Source organism: Clarias gariepinus, chromosome 26 (genome assembly GCF_024256425.1).
Source record: "Clarias gariepinus isolate MV-2021 ecotype Netherlands chromosome 26, CGAR_prim_01v2, whole genome shotgun sequence".
Taxonomy (NCBI): Eukaryota; Metazoa; Chordata; class Actinopteri; order Siluriformes; family Clariidae; genus Clarias; species Clarias gariepinus.
In genome coordinates this window covers 2,628,471-2,648,514 of record NC_071125.1, presented here as the reverse complement: position 1 = coordinate 2,648,514, position 20,044 = coordinate 2,628,471, and the positions used below count along the sequence as shown (strand labels likewise).

General features: G+C 39.6%; 1 protein-coding gene across 1 annotated transcript in view; it reads left to right on the top strand.

Moving 5' to 3' along the window:
* Positions 1 to 20,044, top strand: part of csmd3a (CUB and Sushi multiple domains 3a) — a 302,574-nt gene that overhangs the window by 217,800 nt on the left and 64,730 nt on the right. The window contains exons 46-53 of the mRNA XM_053487612.1: positions 3,876 to 3,989; positions 4,802 to 4,990; positions 9,771 to 9,917; positions 10,547 to 10,735; positions 15,412 to 15,597; positions 17,116 to 17,310; positions 18,229 to 18,402; positions 19,336 to 19,509. Of these exons, the coding sequence (XP_053343587.1) occupies positions 3,876 to 3,989; positions 4,802 to 4,990; positions 9,771 to 9,917; positions 10,547 to 10,735; positions 15,412 to 15,597; positions 17,116 to 17,310; positions 18,229 to 18,402; positions 19,336 to 19,509 (1,368 nt within the window). The remainder of the gene's footprint in view (positions 1 to 3,875; positions 3,990 to 4,801; positions 4,991 to 9,770; positions 9,918 to 10,546; positions 10,736 to 15,411; positions 15,598 to 17,115; positions 17,311 to 18,228; positions 18,403 to 19,335; positions 19,510 to 20,044) is intronic.

Sequence of the window (20,044 nt, the reverse complement as noted above, 5' to 3'; positions counted from 1 at the left end):
TTGTAATGAAAAATTACACGAAATGATTTTTAGTATAAAATAAGCAATATAAAAATGTACATGTTGTATATGAAAAAAATATGTAATTTATAATGTTTTTTTATATTGCTTATTTTGTAATTAAATTCATTTGGTGCAATTTGTAAATCATAAACCTAGAAATTTATTTTCTAATATAAAATTTGATAGAGATTATGGGTCTGGGCAGGGAGGCATTTTAGTACATAACAGTGTGCCTTAGTTTTTTTTTTCCTTACTTAAAGTCAGCTACAGTCCTAACACACACACACACACACACACACACATTTACTTTTTGCCATAGGTCTGTTTTGTCTTATGTCTGTTTTAAAGACGTTGCAGGTCTTTGATAAAGATCTATTTGTTTTCCTTTAGAAAAAACTTTTATATGCACACTGTAAAACATGTCTGTGTGTCAAAATCGCAATATTCTTTAAAAAAATCGTGATAGGTTTCTTTTGTCCGTATCGCACAGCCCTACTACAGTACTGTATATCTATCCACTCATCAGTCATTATACTGCTTACTGTATAACATGTTGGGTCACATGGCACATAGAGCTTATCCCAGGGAACTTAGGGCATAACCCCGGTGTGCCATCCCATCCCAGAGCACAAACACACACTCTCACACATCAAAAACTGACTCAACAGGCATTTGGGAAACCCCAGTCAATCTACAGTGCAATGTATGTCTATACAATGCCGTGAAAAAGTATTTTCACAAACGCTTGATTGCAGATTTTGCCACCAAGTGTGTTAGAACCAATTACTGAATTTAGGGGGCAATTACTTTTTCATATAGGGCCAGATTGTTTTGAACAGCCTTTTTTTCTGGACGTTATAATTTAAAAATTGCAGTTTGTATTTACTTGGGTTGTATTTGTGTAATATTAAAACAGCATTTAAGTGTAACAAATGAGAAATACTTTTTCACAGCAAGGTATACTGTTGGAGGAAAACCAGGAAGCGCTGATTTTGACATAAACATGCAAACTTCAGAGACACACCCATACTGCCTAATGCAACTAAACCCAACACAACCCAGAGTTAAGCACATGAGTTTTAATGTAAATGTTACCAGAACAACAACAAGGTGGTGTCAAAAAAGTTACTTTATTATCATTTTTAAATACTTTATTATTATCTGGTGAGTAGGGTCGGTGTGGACGTTCTCCGACGATCATCATGCTGAATGGTTTTGACGTTCTCGTTGGTTGAGCTCGTTCAGGTCTTCCTGATCGCTTATCATTTTCCAGTGATGTTCGTCCGCTCTCGATGTTCTTCCACTCAAAATCCACAAACAACTCATTGCAGTATCGCCATAAACTTGGAGAAGCATGTCAAACGTCTCTGTGGCATATTTACCCAGGATTTCACGTTTGTTTTAACTTGCTGTCCATGATGAAATAGCAGACGTGGTAATGACCACATGCTCAGAATAGCACCAGTTGCACAGCTCTTGGTGTAGACAGGGTGATGTCTTTTGGCACGCCGACTTATGAAGGAAGGTGATTCCTGTGACCGCGTACAGCCTTGTGCTTCCATCTGTTGGCGTGTTACAAAACTAGTCTCGAAACTTTTTGATACCACCTTGTACAAGGTCATGAGTTTTAATCATTCTGCCTGTAATTTGAATAACAAATACACAGTATTCATATACAGTACAGTACAGTAGGCATTGAACATCACAATCATGGTTGAATTGGAGCTCAGTGGTGGAATAAAACACAACATGATACCCAATTAGGGACATTGGAACTATTTTTTACAGGGTTTAGGGGTTTGACCCACGCTAAACGCCTTATGATATAAAGCTATATTATTTATTTTGTAAGGACTGGCCTATATGAGTATGAAAAAAATTGTTTGGTAAAGGAAAGCTGATTAGATTGGACAATTTTGTTATTGCTGCATAACAGCCACAAGTGTAAGTCTAGCGTTTATTATTTTAGTGTGATTACTGAATAGACAGAGTACTATATGTGACGGCCAAAAACCTGAACAAGAGTGTTTCTTAGAAAATAACAAACTGCACACATTGTACCATATTCTTCTAATGAGACCTACTGTCGACCGTCTGGGAATAGAATCGTAATAAACCTAACTTATGCACTGCCTGACCAAAAATCGCACATTTTAAAAAACCCTATAGATGCGAAAAACCTGGTCATTCAGTACATTCAGAACATCAGCTGACTTCATTTTAATGCCACATAATGTTGCTGAGTCTAGACCTGTGCAACTGGAGCGACCCCAGATCATAACACTGTCTCCAGAGACTCGTACAGTGGACAGGGTAATGATGAGTGCATCGCTTCATGAGCTTCCCTTCTTACCTTGACACACCCATCGCTCTGGAATAGAGTCAATCTGGATTCAACAAGTCACATGACCTTTTTCTCCCTAGCAGATACAAACCTTTTTTTTTTTGGGAGGGCGGGGGGAGTCTTACTAACTCATCATAGACCTTAAGTCACAATCCAGTGAGTTCTTATCAAATATGGTTTTTACTGGGTGACAACTTGGGATAGTGGTTAGCACTGTTGCGTTGCACCTCCAGGGTCTGGGTTTAATTCCCGCACCTCTGCGCGCAAGGAGGTTGCATGTTCTCCCCGTGCTTGGTGGGTTCCTCCGGGTTTCCTCCCACAGTCCAAAGACGTACAGATTAGGATAATTGGGGTTCTCCGAAATTGTGAGAAAGTGTACAGTATATGTGTGTTTGCCCTGAGATGGATTGGCATCCTGTCCAGGGTGAACTTCGCCCCATGCCCTAAGTCTCCTGGGATAGCGCTCCAGGCGACCCATGACCCTGTGTACAGGATAAAGTAGTACCGACAATGAGTGAAAGAGTGAATGGTTTTTACTGTTTATTTTTAACCATACAACTTCACCAAGGGTTTAAGTAATCTCCATTTAAGTGACCATATTTCTTACATAGAGTTGAAATTTTAGGGCAATCCTTCTTAACCCAGTTCAAGTCATTTCAAATCCCCTTAGTTGTGTTTTTTTTTTTTTTTTTTTTGCTTGATACAGCTGATGCATTGAAATAGTGACTTTTTATTTTTACGGCCAGGCAGTGTATTATAATTATAAAAGGGCGTTGGTGGCTGAGTGGTAGGTTTCTCGTCCGCCATGTGGATGGTCCGGGTCCGACTCCCAACCAGTGTCCAAACCCCACCAGATGCAGTGCCGGCCCCAGGCCTGAATACTGCAAAATGGCAGGGTCGCATCAGAAAGGGGATCTGTCTTACCTTCAACAGTGTATTATAATGATATTTTCTCCTACATGTATTTATTCAACATTGCTGACATGCATCATTTCGGATGAATTTTAAACCCTGTTCCTACTTTACTGGGGTTTTATATAAATACAGGAAAATCAGTAGGCTTGAAGTAACTTGACATGTGGGATTTATTGCCCCAGGAGCGCATTGTGACTCAAACACACATAAAGTACACAGACACCTAAAATAAATTCCTATTATTATTATTATTATTATTATTATTATTACTATTATTCTAACCTAAAAGGTTACATGACTATTTTCCTTTGAATCCACAGATAATTAAAAAGGATTACACACCTCATTTGACTAAATAGAGACTCGGTTTTATTCTGACATGATGCATACATGAACTGCTTTTATTTCTCACAGTCGGATTATTAACAGGTTATTAAATAGTGTGTAAACATAGCCACTGGTTGTAGCATGGTCCCATTACTCACGTCTAAGTAAACTCTTACTGCGAATGTTTCCTTTGTCCACTTGATTCGTCATCATTACTGTCGTCCTTGCAAGCCGACAAATCTTGTTAATATCCTTGTGTGTGTGTGTTTGCACGCCTGCTGAACAGGAGATATCATCAGGTACCGGTGCCTTCCAGGCTTCACATTGTTGGGCAGTGAGATTTTGACTTGTCGTCTGGGTGAGAGGTTGCAGATGGATGGAACTCCTCCAGCGTGCCAAGGTGAGCCTGGCAGTGACGCCTCATTTGTTTCTCATGCCGTTGTCTCATTAATATCCTGTCCCACGTGCCCAGTCAGCATTCTTTAGACTCCTTAGTTCCACATGTGAGCTTTATGATCCTTACAACTGACATTAGGCTTTAATGAGAACTTTTATCTGTAATAAAATAATTATTCTGGAACTCACATGGTGTGTTTTCCTAACACCAAAATATATACAACGGATTTCGCTTTGATCCAGGTCAATTGTGGAACTGCATCTTAAGGCTGTGAAAATATCAGATAGCATAAAAGATCACAAAAGCCTTTCCTTAGTTTTAACTTTTTTGTAACGTTAATAAAAAAAGACAGAGAAGCAAAACATACCATATCGGCTGCTCGTGCCCCCAAGGGTGCCAAAATTTTAATCTTTCGTCAGAAATACAGAGACGTTTCAGGGAATGCGATCCTAATCATACGATAAAAAAGATTAATTTTTCCGAGGCTGAATCTCAACTGTCTTTCTGTAGCATTTATGATCTCCATTATGTTAAACCCTATATAGGGAACAATTAAAGTGAGTAAAAAAGCACTTGGGATTCGCCCCAATTAGAAGATGGCAGGTTTAATTTGGATCTAATTGCTGTTTAAAATCAATTAGTGATGACTGTTGGACTGTTTAATTACTATCTTTAGCTCCGCCTAGATATCCAGACCTGCTTACCAATGAAATTAAAAACCAACATAAAGAATTGTTGGTTATTTGCAAAGCCATACCTTTTTCATGCCCAAATTCTATTTTGACTCCGTGGATTAATATCTGCTCTCTTTTCAGTGCAATGCCCTAACAACGAGGAGTTTTTCGACTCCACTGGCGTGATCTTGAGTCCAGGTTTCCCAGAAAACTACCCCAACCAGCAGATGTGTTCATGGAAGATCAGTGTGGAGAAGGGCTACAACGTCACTCTGCACTTTGAGCTCTTCCAAACCGAGAAGGAGTTTGACATCCTGGAGATCTTTGACGGTAAACATAAATGCGTAGACAAGTTGTTTAAGTATTGGAGAATAATCAATAAATGAGTTACTGTTATTCCTATTCATTAATTACCATAATAATAATTCTATGATTTTAATTATTACAATTTCTATATACAAATGACTTACTTTTAATTAATTATAGTTGAATTTAAAGTCATGGAGCATGATCTGAGAGCTTATCTTATAACTATTTATTACTCATTAATAGTTATTACTTACTTACGACTAATTTGATGAGTTAGAAAGTCATAATTGTTTGCTAAGTCGTAATTATGAGACAATAAGTCATAATGAACTCATACTTATGAGATAGTAAGTCATACTTATGAGATAGTAAGGCACAATTATGAGATCAAAAGACATCATTTTAAGGGGGTAAGTAGTAATCATGAGATAGGACATAATTATGAGGAATCAAGTCATAATTTTGAGATAGTAAGTCACAATTATGAGATAGTAAGTCATAATTTTAAGGAAGTAAGTAGTAATCTTGAGATAAGTCAGAATTATGAGGCTATAAGTCATAATTATTAAAAGTCATTATTATGAGATAGTAAGCTATAAATATGAGATAGTAAGTCAGAATTTTAAGGGAGTAAGTAGTAATCATGAGATAAGTCATAATTATGAGGCTATAAGTCATAATTATTAAAAGTCATTATTATGAGATAGTAAGCCATAAATATGAGATAGTAAGTCAGAATTTTAAGGGAGTAAGTAGTAATCATGAGATAAGTCATAATTATGAGGCTATAAGTCATAATTCTGAAAAGTTATAATTATGAGATAGTAAGCCATAAATATGAGATAGTAAGTTATAATTTTAAAGGAATAAGTGTTAATCATGGGATAAGTTATAATTATGAGACAGTAAGTAATAATTCAGATAATAAGTCATAATTTTGAAATAGTAAAAAACATTCTCTGATTTTTATTATGTAGCAGCCATACTTCTGACTCTAACAAAGTTCTCATACTGCATACTTCTTCCAAAACTATGAAATAATCATTTCCTGGCATCCTGCCATCTGTGATGCATTTGTTACTATAGAAACGAAACCCATTTAGAACGAGCACAGTAGCAGGACCATGTACTAATCAGAACTCAGAATTTAGCACCATGGAAAATAATTCAATTAAGCGATATAACACTCAAGTTCGTGCTGTTGCACTGAATATCAGCTATTATACAATATGATGTTATATTCAGTACAACAGCATGACCTCAAGTTTGATACTGCTTTTATACAACATTAATTTCGCACTCTTTCAACTCTTTTAACTACGTCCGGCAGAGCTTGGAACCGACAGTTAGCAACCAAAACTTAACAAGAGTGCAAGTAGTTTAAAATTCCCCCTGGTACGACAAAGCCAAAAGGTGAGAAGAATCAACCATGGAGGTGGTGGACTGTCTTGAGAAACTTACGGGATTTACTTTATATTTCCAGTTATTCTGCTTTAGAATATCAACTTACTTCTGAATTTTATGGGTTAAATGGAAAGCTTGTGCACTATGTATCTAGCTTCTAACATAAGACTGAATCCCATTCCCTCTCTAATCCATGATCAAGGACGCTACTTGGTTCGTGGAACAAGGGATTGTAAACCCTACATAGTGCACTAGCTTTTAACACAGGGCTGAATCTCAAATCTTTTTCTAATCCCTGATCAAGGGTGCTACTTGGAGTGTGGAACAAAGGATTCAAGAGGGATTTGGTATTCAGTCTTATGTTAGAGTTGTGAAAAAAACAAAACAGACAGTTCAGAGGAAATTCGGAACAAACTCTAAGCAATTACGAAGGAGGAAAAAATGTTTAACGTTATTAGATGTGTTTTCTTCCTGAAATGCTCCATATCACCACTCGTGGAAGACCTCTCGTCCAATCAGATTACTAGTTTGGAACTGGCGGTTGTATAATGCGTAATATTTAGCGTGTCCCGCGTTAATTGTTTATTTCGTCATGTCTCATTAAGAACTGATAGTGATCGTTTTCACTATAACGTGATTAATTATTTGTTATAAATTAAATACTTATATAAAATAAAAAACTGCATAGAATAAGAAGATGAGACACCCTCGATGCCGGGTTGCTGATTGGAATTTATTATTATTCCGAACCACATTTAAAATGTCGTTAGACGGTAATTACTTAAGTGTGCACTATTAGCAAATTACCCTATTACTCATCATTGATTAGTAGGTCATTAAATGCCCATGGCATTCGAGAAGCCCCAGTGGACCAGCAAATGAGAAGACTTGTCTGTTTTAGACTCGTCTCTTCGGTACTCCAGAACAGGGTACGATTCTGACACTTTCATCATTTTGGGATTTCCATCGTTATGTTTCGCGACGGTTCTGCACGGACAGCGGCGCTCCCGTGGTCGCTGCTTGCTTTTAAACGGAGCCGTGTTGCATCAGCATCATGTTGTGACAGACGCGTTGCATTCCTTCCTCACGCTGTCTCGAATCAGTGCAGATTGTTTATGCCGTAGATCTGCTCGTTCTCCAGTCACTTTAAGGGTCTATTCTTATAATTAAACACAAGGAGATTAGCTTCGTGCATACTTGATGTTGATCTTGATGATGATTGAGCGCCAGTCATTGTTTCAAAACCCTGTGAATAGAAATCAGGCCTCGGTCTATAAGAATCGAAAGACAAAAGACAGACGTCTGAATTGTACAAGCTTTCACATCAAAGCTTTTCTTTTTTTTGTCCTCCTTTTCAACACCATTTTAAAAAGTTGGGTCAGTATTATGAGAGGAGAGCTATGTGTGTTCAGAGTCAGGTTAAGTCTATTTTCTGTACGTGCTATTAAGAGAATTACTATTACCTGGGTTTAGTTTAAACCGCCAAGATGACTTGAGATTTTATTGAAGTAGAAGTGTTCGAGATTGAGTTTTTCTGTAGTGTCCAGACCAACACAATTTTAATCCTTATTAAGCCTGAAAAAAAAAAGTCAGAAGTAGCAGACTGAACATTTTTTATTTCTTTATGGTCAGTTGTAATATGCTGTAGCATAAAGCCAATTTAAATATATAATAAAATTAAAAACTAATGTGTTGATGATGATGGTGTCCAGTACAGGAGTGGTCCATCCATCCATCTAGGAACCTCTGTAGTCCAACTAGGGACCATGAAAGACAATGGTGATTACTATTGTATTTATTTACATTTACATGGTAGGACCTCTGGTCAACATTCACACACTTTGGGAACACCAATTAGCCTAATCTACATGTCTTTGGACTGTGAGAGAAAACCGGAGTACCCAGAGTAAACGCATCAAGCACGGGGAGAACATGCAAACTCCATGCACACAGGCCTGAGACTGGAATCGAACCCTGCCCCTGGAGGTGCAAGGCGACAGTGCTAACCACTAAGCGACCGTGCCACCAGTATGCACCGATAGCTGCTTAAGTAGTCTTTATGAAACAGGGAAAATACACTACATTGCCAAAAGTATTCGCTCGCCTGCCTTCACATGCATATGAACTTGAGTAACATCCAATTCTAATTCCATAGGGTTTAATATGATGTTGGCCCCGCCCCCTTTGCAACCATAACCGCTTCAACTGGGAACTCTGGGAAGGCTTTTCACAAGGTTTAGGAGTGTGTTTATGGGACATTTTTGATTATTCTTCCAGAAGCGCATTTGTGAGGTCAGACACTAATGTTGGATGAGAAGGCCTGGCTCGCCAAAGGTGACAAAGGTGTTTTATCAGGTTGACTCCGTGCAGGCCAGTCAAGTTCTTTCACACCAAACTCGCTTATTCATGTCTTTATGGATCTTGCTTTATGCATTGCTGCGCAGTCATGTTGGAACTGGAAGGGGCTGCAATCTGCTATCTTCACAATGTTGGGAGCATGAAATTGTCCAAAATGTCTCGATATTCTGAAGCATTAAGAGTTCCTTTCATTAGGAATAACGGGTCGAGACCAACTCCTGGAAAAACAACCCGCACCAGTTTCAACGTGACTTTTATAGTTACACTATGTCTAATGTCTAAAAACAAATTGTATTAAATCCCCTCTAATCATTCTCATCATGCTTTAGTCCATCATTACCTTAAATAAAGTTTCTTACATATAATATCGCTATCATATGCATATGCACCTATTAACCACAATTATTCAATTCATCTATGTTAGACGAATTGAATAATACTGATTATTAATTATATACCAGTAAACTGGTGACAGGATCATCAGTACCCAAGGCTTGTGTAAACCTGGGAGGACCAAAGGCCAAACCATCCAGTCTGTTCCAACAAAGTCAATAAAGTACAAATTGCTGAAAGACATTAATGCTGGCCATTAGATAAAGGCACCAGAACACTCAGTGCATCACAGCCTACTGCGTCTGATAGGTCTTATCAGGCAAAGAATTTAAGGTTGCTGTTTCAGCCTTCAAACTCCCCAGATCTCACCCTGGTCGAGCATTTATGGAATGCACGAAACAAATAAGTCCTATCCATGGAGGCCCCATCCTAACGCATCCCACGGCACCCAAAGGATCTGCCACTAACGTCCTGGACCAAACGCCACAGCACACCCCAGAGGTGTTCTGGATAAAACAAAACACCTTTCTGAGGAACTGACTTTACAAATGTAACGCAGTTATCAGAAGAAATTTTAGGTCCGAGCAGCTGTCAGGCTCCGGAAAATGTGCAGTTAAAATAAAAACATGTGCTGAAAAATATAATAATGATAAAGCATTTTAATTAAAAAATCAAATTCATCATGAGTAATTATATGTTCACTCAGGTCCCCACATCTACAGCCCGAGCCTGGCGGTGTTGAGCGGTGAGCTGGCCACGCCCTTCATCCTGAGCACCACGGGCCACGAGCTCTTCCTGCGCTGGTCCTCTGACCACGGCACCAACCGCAAGGGCTTTCGCATCACGTACGTGGGTGAGTATCAAAGTATGTATCCCCCCCGATTGGTAATTCTTTCTCAGTCGCATGCGTGTCTCGCGTTGCGCGTCTGCATCTGTCTGTCCTGGCCACGTGTCCCCCATCCGTCCTGTCTGTAAGCTCATGACGTCTTTCCATTTGTTAAGTGTTTTGTGCTTGTGAATGTCTTCTAGATGTTACAGTAACATACCAAGATAAACGATTATGTATTACAGAACGTAATACAGGATATCACATGCACATTCACGCAATGAATGTTAGACTATAATTAGAGTAAAATATTTGTGTGAGTGTGTTTTACAGAAATGTAGTATATGTTATAGAGTCAGTTTTTATTTATTCATTAGGAAAAACTTATGCAGTGTTTTTTAAATTATATGTATCAATAATTTCATGTGTATTATCATTAATCAGGAGTGTACTAATTAATAATATTTTTCAAATTGGCTAAACACATTTGGGTCTTTTTTTAACTTTTTCTAAACACCATCAACTCTGTACAAATGTTCACACTTCTTGTAATTAATGATGAAATAAATACAGCATGCTTTCATCACTTTGGTTCATTTCTACGCCGCACCAGAGCACTTCCAGTGTATTTCTCAAGTCTGTGCGTTTATCTGTAGCGATGTACTGCAGCACCCCGGACTCTCCGCAGCACGGTTTCGTGGTTAGCCAAACCGGCGGCCACGTTAACAGCGTCGTGCGATGGGCCTGTGACCGAGGATACAGGCTGATTGGGAAAAGCATGGCCATGTGCAAGAAGACCGAATTTGGCTATCTGGCCTGGGACACCGCTGTGCCAGCATGCCAAGGTAGACAGAATTTACATTTTAGTTCATAGCCGTGTGACATTGAGTTTGTACCAAAGAGTATGTTGTGATGAAAACAAATAAATAATAATAATAAAAGAAAAGAAAGAAAGAAAATGCTTTACCAACATTTTTGGTATTTAAGACTAAATCAAGAACAAAATGTTTTTATATACTGTACCGGCCATATACCTACAAATTGTTTACATCAATATTTCGTATGGAAAGGTTTATGAATTTAAAGTCGGGTTATACACCTGCATTTCAGAATTCTGTAAAAGTTTAAATTTAGAATTTCAAGGCAAAAGTAAGAATTTTAAGGGGAAAATTCTGGGATTAAAATCAAATGAATCAGTTTAATGTGAGATTTCTAAGAAAAACGTCAAAATTCTAAATTTTAAAGACAGATTTCTGATATTAAATTAAAAATTCAGTTAAAAAAGTCTGAGTTTAAAGTCAGAATTCTGAAAAAAAACTCTAAATTTTGAAAATCAGATTTCTGATATTAAAGTCAAAATTCAGGAAAAAAAAATTAAAGTCTTAAATTTGAACTTAAGTTATGGTGAAGCTGAATTAAAGTCAGATTTCTGAAAAACAAGTCAAAATTCTGAGATCAAGTCAGAACTCAAATATTCTTGTAAACACCGGCTCTAATCCTCTTTTGTACAGTTACTTCACTCCTCTAAGATCGTCAGGTTTTTCTTGAAGCATCAGAGGTGCTTAAGGTCATGAAACAGTAAAATGTGTTCACAGTTTTATTTTAATGTTTTCAGTTTCCTTCACTCATTTCCCCAGCCCTGTAAAGAGAAGATGCTCTTTCTATAAAAGACAATATCAATGTGAAAATGAATACATAAGCTCATGTGAGTTGTTATCATGCGAGAGAGATGGACCTTCATGTTAAAGGTCCGGGTCATGAACCCCTGATGTACAGTGTAGCTCTGTGAATAGTTTATCTAACAGTAGTTACATCAGAGGTCTGAATGTTTTTGCACTTTATATAATGTCTTTAGAACTCTGAGTTAGCAACTCTTTAAAAGTTGTTAAACTTGAAGACAAGACCAGATTGACTCTAATGGGACGCGACGTGTCGACTCCTAACCCAGACCCCATTCGAGGGGTTCACTGGGCGACTTATCTACGCAGAAACAGATCTCAAGTGTCAAGTGGCGACAGCAGACATCAGTTTCGCCTTTGTTCCTTCTAATTAATACTGTTAAACAACAAAGGGCTCCTCGGTCTGAATGTGCCGTTATTAGCATGCTGCGCGAGATCCATTGTTGCTTTGATTTATTTCATTAGATTTTAGTGCTCAATAATTGCGCATCTCATTATGACCCGTAAGGCTTATTGATGTCCGCTTTGAACAAGCTCCAGCTCCGGTTCGGCTTCCCCTGACTTAATTAAACAATATGCTGGCTAATCAGAGACTTGTTTCAATCAAGTCTTTTTTTTTTTTTTCTCTCTACATCATTTAAAGGTGAAATGCACCAGGGGTGGGGTGAAGCTAAATTAATAGCTAAGTGCAGTCAAAGGTTCAGTATCAGACTTTCCTCTCTGATTTAAACAAGTGGTCGCTGGGAAATGTTTCACCATGTTGCGGTTTAAATCAATACCATTGACTTGCCGGCTAAAGAAGTGACATTTCAGTAGTGACCAGGGTGTGGATAATTGGGGACTGAGAACCCACGTGTATTTGATTCCGCATGATCATTCCTCAGAGATTTAAATTTGACCTATTACACAAAATCTATTTTTGATCATTTTTCCAGACATTCACATGGAGACTCTTTTATAGATATATAAAAAATTTTTTTTACTTTATTTTATTTTTAATCATAAATATCCTTAAAAACTGGGTTCAGATTTCCCACCTATTATGATGTCATCCCAGGCAAGTAAAAGGACAGGGGGGACAACGTGCATAGCCCATCCCCTGGCTGGTTTAAAAAATTTTAAACACATCTTGTTTCCTATTTTCTGATTGGCTAGAAAAATGCACTTCTGCAAAATTGGTGGTGCATGAAGGGGTAGAAGCTCATTTACTTTTAACGCTAAACATCAACAGACACAGTTTGCAGATGTCTAAGGCTTATGTTAATCTGTTAAACAAAAAAATAAAAGAGTATGATATGGTACGGTTAAAAGAAGTGTAATCTCCATTATCTGGAAATTTAAAGAAAAAATCCAATTAACAGACATTTATAATTTAATTATTATTATTATTATTGCATAACTAAATTGAAATCATGAAAAGATTCTTTCAACAAGCATTTTTTTTCCTAATCGATAGTTAAATACGTCGTCAATCAATAATCGACTAATCGCTAATTATTAATAGTAACAACGTGCACGTTTTTTTTCTAGTGGCACAATATCAACAGAATAGTTATGTGGTTTAATTAAAACATAACAAACATTGAGAATAATTAGTTTAACGAACTGTAGTGGATCCATGATCCGTATGAATCAGTTCCCACGGTTTGGCACGCACGTGAACCGCGGATAAAGTTTACTCATCGCAGTGTGAAATGAACATTACTGCCACTGTGTAGAGTTACATTTGGGCCTCATTACTGAGCGAAAACTTTGCATAAATTATATTGTCCTTCTATCTCGCTCTCTCACATGCACACATGCTCTCATGCTCTGTGCTCCAGGGTTGCCAGATCCATCTGTTTAAAAAATAGCGAGACACTGCTGAAAACCCTCCCACTCTCATTTAAAAAAGAAAAAAAAAACACCCACAAATAATAGCATCAATACTCGAACCTATACTAGAGATCGACTATCTATTTGCATAATTCCTTCAACTCACAATATTTATTCAGTGATCAGTTTGGTGCCTCAAGCCGAACGTGGGCATGGTGCCCTCCTCATTGTTTGTTCTTTACTTTTTCCAATCTTGATTTATTTGTACGTTCTTCTCTTCACTGTTCTTTACAAAGTAATGATGTCAGCGGTTTACTTCCACAGCAATTAGCTTTGTTTTCTGCGAGCACTGTACTATAGCTTTGCTTGTTTGTAGTTTCTGTAAAGGAGTCCATCAGGTTTGCATGTTTGCGATGTGTTCAGCAGGCCTCTCATGCTATTGAATCCATCTCCACTTAACTCACTGTTTTATTTTCCTCAACCTCCAGACAGGCAGTGACAAAAGCTTATAACACAGTCCTTTTTTTTTTTTTTTTACTGCACACTAGCCAGGACTTTTCCTCCATTGCTCTTTTGTCTGTAATAATAACCGCCTGTAAATCCGCACCCCTCTAGACTTTTAGGAAAAATGCTGTCGTTTACCTGAACTGGTCCTCTGTGCGCTATTGAGCAGCTCTTCTTGTCTGTCGGCTGTTTGGGCCGGAGAGCGTCGGTTCATCTTTAAGTATAACACGCTGGGTAAGAACGGCACCGCTACTCGCTTGTTGTTGATCAGCATCTACGTCACCTTTTTTTGAAATTTCGCTCATAGTGTTAGCATTGCTAGCACTAGCATTGCTGGCAGCTGCTCTTTTACATTATCTTTGGTGGAAGGCGACGGGTCCTGTAAGGTTGCAGCAGCGCCGCCTGAGCCGTCTGGGTTGGTTGTAGTGACTTGTAACCTTTGGATACTATTGGACGTGATGCTGTAAACTTTAAATTTTTTTCCAGCCTTTTTTTTTTTCAGAACTGTTAAGGTAGCTTAATGTTATTTTTCGCTGCGTTATACAAATTTTTTCGCTCATCAGTCTCTTGTAGTAGGGACTGAGGGGGGTTTGGTGGGTATATGCTGAGGCACTAGTTATTCATAAATTATAGGCTATTTGATGGTGTTTTTTCAGCATATGGATTATAAAAATAACCTGATTTAATAATGAAAACTACAATAAGCTTACAAATAAGCTTAACCATACTTTTTTAGGTGTCCATGGGGCCCCTGACAGTTCGGCCCTCAGCCAATTGCTGAACTTTGCCAAATGGTATCTGTATTTTTTTCCCTACCAGCCCGACACATTATACCAACCAAAGTCAATAAAAAAGGGTTAGCCCCATTACAAAAAACACTCCGGCATCACTGATCGCTCAACTTTGCGCAGCCTGACAAGGTACAACTCTGATTGGCTGTTTCCTTTCCAGCTTGTCCTCCTTTTTCACCAACAGGGAATGAAAAACAAACAAAAAACTTTTTTGTCTGTCCTTATTCAAAACTGAAGCTACTAAAAACACAACGTCCAGTACTGAAACTCACCTGAACTGCAAGTGCGCCCTCTTGTGGTGTTACAGGGTAAAAGATTTAAGGAGTCAAGGAGTATTATTACGCAAAACAAACATTATCAGTTAACATATTTTTGTCTCTTTGAAGGCAATTAATCGATTAATCATTACCATAACTAATAAAAACAAATGTTTATTAAAGGAATAAAGGGAACTGATTATAACCGCTATAATATAAATGAGGTAAGGAAATAAATTCATGGACGTCCACTAAATTAAAAAGTACAGTAAGTTTCCTAATTATCTGACTGTACTTTTGGGAAGAGTCTTTATTCTCCAGCACTTCTCCTTATTTGATACTGTGGAATACTTCTTAAGATGTCCTTCAAATGCCATGTGCTGTATTTTTATTCCAGCACTAACAGGACCGTCTTGTCCGATTACAGTCTTGTGTTTTGAGATAAGAATTAATTACGTCCTCTTTATTCCCGCAGCTGTGTCTTGCGGCACGCCAGCGGCTCCCGTGAACGGAGGCGTCCTGGCGCTCGATTACTCGGCAGCCACGCGGGCTACGTACTTCTGCAACGAAGGATTCCGGCTCTCGTCTAAAGAGGTAACGAGCACGGTGTGCCAGGCTGACGGGACCTGGAGCAACCACAACAAGATCCCGCGCTGCACCGGTGAGACACAGCGAAGCCACACACGCGTCTCCACACGTCCACGGCTTCATCAGTCCACTCGCGGATCACGGTTTAAACAGTAATTAGCCCTGTCGAGACCAGAGACGAGTTTAACCGTGTGTACTCGACTTGGATGTGTTTTGACAGCGCATCTGTTTACAAAGCGATTAGTCTTCATTAAGCTTTATTATGTTTCAGGGTTACTTTAAAGGTGAGGACATAGAAGTATGAGGTGTTGGGTTTGTGTATGCTCGGTTTGAACGGTCATGAATTTATTGTAGGTATCAAGAGTTTTGGAAAAGTCATGGGTTTTTCAAAAACCAAACAAAAAAAAGGGCACGATTAGTTTTTTTAATCAACGTGTTTTTAGGTTTTAATAACGCAGATCGCTCGAGTGTGTGAAAAAAAAAAAACGTTTAATCAAGTGTTGCAAATTTTGTCTGAAGTCCTGGAGAACTTGTGAAATCACTCCATGAATAAGTCATGAACATTTGTAGAGGAAGAGTGTATGAACCCTGCTTACATTCCTCAGTGCGATATTATAAAACAAATCGAATCATGTGAAGCTTCATTATAGAATTTGTATTTACTGAATAACCAGCATGAAAGGGATCTGCCCTGAGACGGATTGCCATTGCATCCTGCATCCGACAAAACCCTATTAAAAAGTCTAAATACTGTAAGAGGGGCGTTCAAGTCAAAGTGGGACTAGCGTGTCGCTAGTGGTTGGACATCTTCAAGGCGGAAATTTCTCTCAGTACACCGCAGCTATGATTCAACTGCCTAATTCACTTCTGAAACCCCGGCCTCCCAGGAACTCCTTTAATGTTAGGTCGAACATGTAGGAATAAGTTAGAGCGAACTCAGGACTGTACGGTGGATATGGCGATAACTCCTAGCCGAGATCCTGTAACATGCGAGTGGTGTTGGTGAATGTTTGTGTGTACAGTTCCACATGTTCATAGGTTCCGAACCACCTCATTCACCTCATTGACTCAACGTCCCTCGTACTAATAAAAAGCTGCAGTTAATAACACCCCACAGGCTACAGATCACATTCCACTTCAAGCTGTTAACAAGGAAAACAAACAAATGAAGCCATTGATTCTGAAACGGAGAAGGCGCAGCGTGGAGGCTCTTGTCCGTCACAGTAGCCCTTCTCTCATTCTCTTGTTCTCTCATTCTTTTGCATCCTTTATAATCTGACAGAAATGAAATTCAGGGACACGTTCTATGTAGGCCAGGTTTAAAAACCTATATTTTCATTTCTAAGCTTTTATGATAAGGAAAAATGTTTTGATTTGTTATTAAAAAATGTAAAACATTAAGGTTGTATTTGTTTATACAGTGCAGGATATGAGGAATTCATCAGGAACATCAAACAAAATGTGGCTTTGAAGTATGATCTTAAGGAATGATAACAGACAATACTGTTTATAACAGATTATAAATTAATTAGAACCTGTAACGGTGCTTATTTAATGTAAGCGTCTTTTAATCTTTGATCTTATCCCGCAGTCATGGTGTGCCCGAGCATCGGCTCCTTCACGCTGGACCACGGCAAGTGGAAGATCGTTAACGGATCTCGCTATGAGTACGGCACCAAGATCGCCTTCAGCTGTAACCCGGGTTACTACCGTCTTGGCCCCGCCCACATCCACTGCATGTCTAATGGGACGTGGAGCTGGAGGAACGAAAGGCCGCGCTGCAAGAGTGAGCTAAGGACTGATCCCGTGACTTAATGCACCATGACTGTGGTTAACATGCCTCATATATACACATTTAATAGGCTTTAACTTGTTATTGCGGGTTATCAGTCAGCATTTGTTTTTATGCTCTGGCAAAGCAGAGAGCCAGAGAGCAGCACTCGCGGAACGATCGGTGTAATATCTGACTATTAACAAAAACACGGTTATGGAAAGTATTCCGAATGATAAGTTTAGTTTTAATCATGTGAACTATGAGAGCATCTTTTATTATTGTTGGAATTGTTTTTAGGATATCACTCAGCCTTAGGTACAGCCTCGGCCACCTACGGTACACGGTCCAGAGGTTCCGTCCGTCCTGTGATAGCATCACCCGAGTCCTTATCGTTGGCAGGCGGCTCGGGTGAAGTCGCTGCTCTCCGCTTGCATTCGCTCGAGTCAAGTCGAAGCCATTTATCAGGCCTGCCAGCCCATACAGACATACTGTATGTACTGTAAAGATGGTGAGCATGGGATTTCCAGGCTGCTTATCACCTTCTATCTGCGTCATCTACAGTAGTGTCGCTAAGTTCCTGGACGGACGTGTAATGAAGGCTCGTACTGTACGTTGATGTCGATTCTGCGTGTCGTGTTTGTCTCTCACTCGTGTTTCAGAACGACCGGCTTGCTTTTACCCCAACAGTAATCCTGAGACATTATTGAGATTAGTCATCTCTTCTTGTGTTTTCTCTCGCTCTCTTTGGTGTCTCGTGGTTTTTGTTTTTTTTTTGCAGAGAAGAATAAAAGTAAAGGAAAAGGGAAAAGAAAAAGAAAAAAGGGGAAAAAAAAGCCAGACCATTAAATTGGGTGTAAATTACAGCTGTACCTTTGACATTGTGATACTTGCCAGCTCATTCCTCTGCTTCTATATTGCCTTTTACTGCAGTTATTTCTTGCGGGATGCTGCCCACTCCTCCTAATGGGAAGAAAATTGGAACTCAGACGACCTTCGGAGCGACGGCCATTTTCACCTGTGACGCCGGGTACATTCTGGTCGGCTCGACGGTGCGCGAGTGCCTGCCGTCGGGGCTGTGGAGCGGCTCGGAGACTCGCTGCCTGGGTATCGATACCACCACACTGTTATATACTGTACGATGATATTTAGTGTATATTGTTGCGGCATGGATGGTGGCTTAGTGGTTAGCACTTGTCGCCTTGCACCTCCAGGGTCCAGGTTCGATTCCCGCCTCCAAAGCCATGAAAATTAGGTCACATTGAAGTATCCGGGGATAGGTTCCAGGCCCCCCGCGACCCTGAATACAGGATAAAGATGAGATGAACGATCTGTATTGTATTGAATTGGAACAAAACCTCTTATTGGTCTAGATTAAGAGGTTAATATAAAGTCCTACTTTTGGATGTAACAAAAGTTCCAAAAATGATAGAAATAAAGTCATACCAACATCATCATCTTCATCCTCTTTAGTACAGTAAGTGCTAAAGTCAGGATCACGGCTTTCTGCTTATTCCTAATGAAATAAATTTGCTAGAAAATATGTGAGACGGCGGTGCCTCTGCGGAGTGTTTGAGCTCTCCTGGTGAGGAGAGCGATTGTATCATCAGTCACTAGGTCCCACAAGCTGCTCCGGATTCAATACACACGCACATACACACACACACACACACACACACACACCAATCCTTATGCTGTCTCCGATCCAAGCCATAATCTTAAGTTATGCATTTCATCATGAGATCTATCAAGGCTGCGTCTTTGCTTTCCCCAAACACCTGCCTCGCGCAAAACAGATGCCGCGGCGCTTTTGTGCGGGAACGACAACTTGCACCAGAACCTTAGCACAACTCTAGCTCATTTCTCCGCACGTTTAAAAAACAATAAATCTTACCCTTCCGCATTAGGAAGAGCATCATTCATGCTGAGGTTGGAGCGTGCAGCGTAGTCGGGCGTGTTCTGGGATTCAGTGTCTTATTCCTCAGTATAAAATTTGCACCAGAGTAATCAAGGTGTGTGTGTGTGTATCTCCCTCCTCAGCTGGCCACTGCGGAGAACCTGAGCGGATCGTGAATGGTCAGGTGATCGGAGAGAACTTTGGCTACAGGGACACCGTGGTGTATCAGTGCAACCCAGGCTTCAGACTCATCGGTTCCTCTGTGCGAATCTGCCAGCAGGACCACAGCTGGTCCGGACAACTGCCATCCTGTGTGTGTGAGTGTCCGGCGTCCTTCGGGTGTCCACTGGCACCGTCCAGATTTCGATCCGTGGACTGATCCTAAAAACGTTTCGATTCAAATCCATGATTATCGGTTATTATACAATTGAGAAATAGGAATAAAATTAAATTAGGAGATTGGAAATGCATCTTAAGGGGTGAATAAACTTTACCTGATTTGAGTCGTCAATTATGCAATTAGAGAATAGAGATCAGGCAAGGGTAAAAAAACAAAAACAAACAACATGCTAATCTATCCCTATTTTATTCTGGTGGTCCTTCAGACCCGCAGTCACTCATCCCTAAGCTTTTCCTCCACGTTAGTTCCTCTCCAGCTTGTACCCCACCTTTAGAAATGTGATTACTCAGATTATGCGCTTGGGCTGCTGGTGTAGAACCGTAAGCCCTTCTTTTCCTCAAGGACGAGATTCGGAACGTCTGATCCGGAGGATTAGGCTGACAAACACGAAGAAACAGAAAGCGAGTGGAGCTTCGGGATGAAATCCAGGCGATAAGTGCGAGACAGGTTCA